The sequence below is a fragment of the Melampsora larici-populina genome, assembly GCF_000204055.1.
Source record: "Melampsora larici-populina 98AG31 unplaced genomic scaffold MELLAscaffold_4, whole genome shotgun sequence".
NCBI lineage: Eukaryota > Fungi > Basidiomycota > Pucciniomycetes > Pucciniales > Melampsoraceae > Melampsora > Melampsora laricis-populina.
The window spans coordinates 290,201-292,671 of NW_006768768.1; the positions used below are offsets into that span (position 1 = coordinate 290,201).

The 2,471-nt window shown below is 41.6% G+C and overlaps 1 protein-coding gene across 1 annotated transcript; it reads left to right on the forward strand.

Moving 5' to 3' along the window:
• Nucleotides 1-548: 548 nt before the first annotated feature.
• On the forward strand, nucleotides 549-1,872 carry MELLADRAFT_102630 (uncharacterized protein; the record flags this gene model as incomplete). The annotated part of the gene is made up of 6 exons (XM_007405419.1): nucleotides 549-598; nucleotides 756-972; nucleotides 1,161-1,392; nucleotides 1,501-1,579; nucleotides 1,647-1,756; nucleotides 1,823-1,872. 6 exons carry the CDS (start codon nucleotides 549-551, stop codon nucleotides 1,870-1,872), a joined length of 738 nt encoding a protein of 245 aa, XP_007405481.1.
• Nucleotides 1,873-2,471: the final 599 nt, after the last annotated feature.

Consider the following 2,471-nt stretch of genomic DNA (forward strand, 5'->3'; position numbering starts at 1 on the left):
TTTATCATTGGACAGGAAGGAAGAGGACTGGACTGTACGGTGGGCTCCATTGATGAACACAGACGTGATGTCAACCCAAGGCCCATCTGTATTGGCCTCCTGCTTGTCCATTGTAATTCTAGTCAAAATCTCAAGTTATCAAACGACTCAAGATGAGTACTGATGCGCCTTCTAGGTCTTTATGGACTTGGACTTGGGTCACCATATATATATATAGAAAGAAGATTTTTGTATGATGGGGTCATAGACCTTTTGATAGTTGCATGTTTGATTCTAAATGGTTTGATTTGATGCTTTTGTTCAACACATTTGTTTAACAGAAGTCATCAACTTTTATGTTGAAAGCATCATAAATGCAAAAACAAATCAATCGTTTACACTATTGTAAAGCATCAAAGGCCATAACAATGACTTAGGATGAACTGCATGTTGTCAATGGGATCCACATGAAACAAATACTTTCCAAATGAACTGCCAATTTTTATGTTCAAGACTATAATGGAGAGTTTGCAATACTTGTGCTGTGTGTTGAATGACATACAAAGAAAATGACCAGTGTCTCCTGGAACCCTCACAACAAATCTTGCAGATACGGAAGGTGTGTTTTCAAAACTTTAAGCGGGTGAGAAATTTCAATCATCTATCCACCTGCTTCTCAAAAATTGGCAGATGGTCTAAAATCCCCATGATTCTTGAAAATGACGCCTTCAACACCTCACATGAACTGTGCCTGGGACCCATCTCCATACGGAAAGCTTGACTGTCTCTCCTGCAGCCGTATTGTCCCACATTTACGCACAACTGTCTGTGGTCACTGAATTGCAGAACATGAAAGTACAGGTGTTAAAATGGTGCACTGCAGTACCTGTCCAATTGGGTATCTACAACTTACTGGCAATCCTCCAATCTGTGGAACATGCCATGCCAAGGAGATTAAAACCTTGCCACCTGATGAGACCCAATTACCCCTACGTGAAGAAAGCTCATTGCTGGTATCAAATCCTGGTGTCAAACAATCTTGAATGTCTGATACTTACATTGAACCACCTCAAAACAATCAACCTTTGCTGACTCAATTTTTCCTGGACTATCTGGAGCCTCCTGCTTCTTGTTACAAGAACCTTGCCAGTGAATAACAATCGGAAGTTTGGGGACGCCAGTGTTGCATGAACGGTGTTGAAGCCCTTGACGTGGGTTCCAGCAGTGTCCACAGGGGTGAACGTGCTTGGACAACACCAGGTGGATTTTCAGGCCGTCAAATCATTTATGGTATCAATGTCACTGCTCAGCTTGTCATTTCAACTGCCCCTGTCAAATTCACAGTTGATAATGGAGTTAGGACCTTCTCAAACATCATCAATCTTTCAGATAACAGTTGTTCAGAGTCTTTTGGTAAGGTTGCCTGGGCTGACATTTCCCAATAGTGCCACGGAATTGACTTCCCCTCACCTGATTTGTGCCGCCTGCAGAAAATATTTACTCTACCACTGGACTTTTCAGACACGTACATATCATCTGGTGTTGGAAAAGACCACATGCCATATGAGAAAATAAGCTACTTGGGGACCTGCACCAAAATGTAACATCAGCTTGATTTTCACCCCCGCATTGTACTTGAAAACCGTTACACCTGATGAATATGATAGGCTGTCTGCAATGTTGTTGGGTATTACTTTGGAGGAGTACCTTCAAGATGAGCCAGAGTATGGAAATAATGTTGGCAAAGAACATATAACCACCACAAGTGAAAGCTCAAGTAAGCTGATTTCCTGTAAGAAATTTCAACTCACTAGATTTCAAAGCTAATTAAATTTCAATTCAGGTTCCTATGAAGATGATGATGAATTTGAGGGGGTTCAAGACACCCTTTGACTATCACTTCAAGAAACCAAAGGAACACCTTACCTACTCAGATCCAAGGCCTCCAGTAACTTCAGTTTCACATCCAACAGTCCTAAGATTCCCACCTGGTGGTGCAACCCTTCAAACAACACCCTACTACCCTGGGGTGTCAATCCTGACTACTCTATGACCCGGGAAGGTAACGGACTGCTTGTCAGACAGCCTGTTGTCCAAGACATGTTGTTTCTTACTGGAATGTTTAGATCTGGTAAGTTTGTAGATGTTAGAGATGTAAAAGAGATTCAAGAATCTGACTTAGGACTCTCTCTCTCTCTTTGTACAGATTTACAAAAACTAGAGAACATGCGGGCATGCCTGCAACACTTCAATTGCCAAACACCAAACTTGCAACCCCAGTTTTTGCAACAATTATACTTGATGTGACAAGATCCACCTTAATCAGACGTACTTATATTCCAGAGTGCAATACATAGGGTGTCTACAATCCCTCTAGGTACAGTGTTCCTTCATAGCACTCAATGCAAAAGTGCCGATTAATAACAATATGATACTTTGAGTACAGCTCAACACCCTTATCCCAGCAAGTCACAGATCTCATAAACTATGTA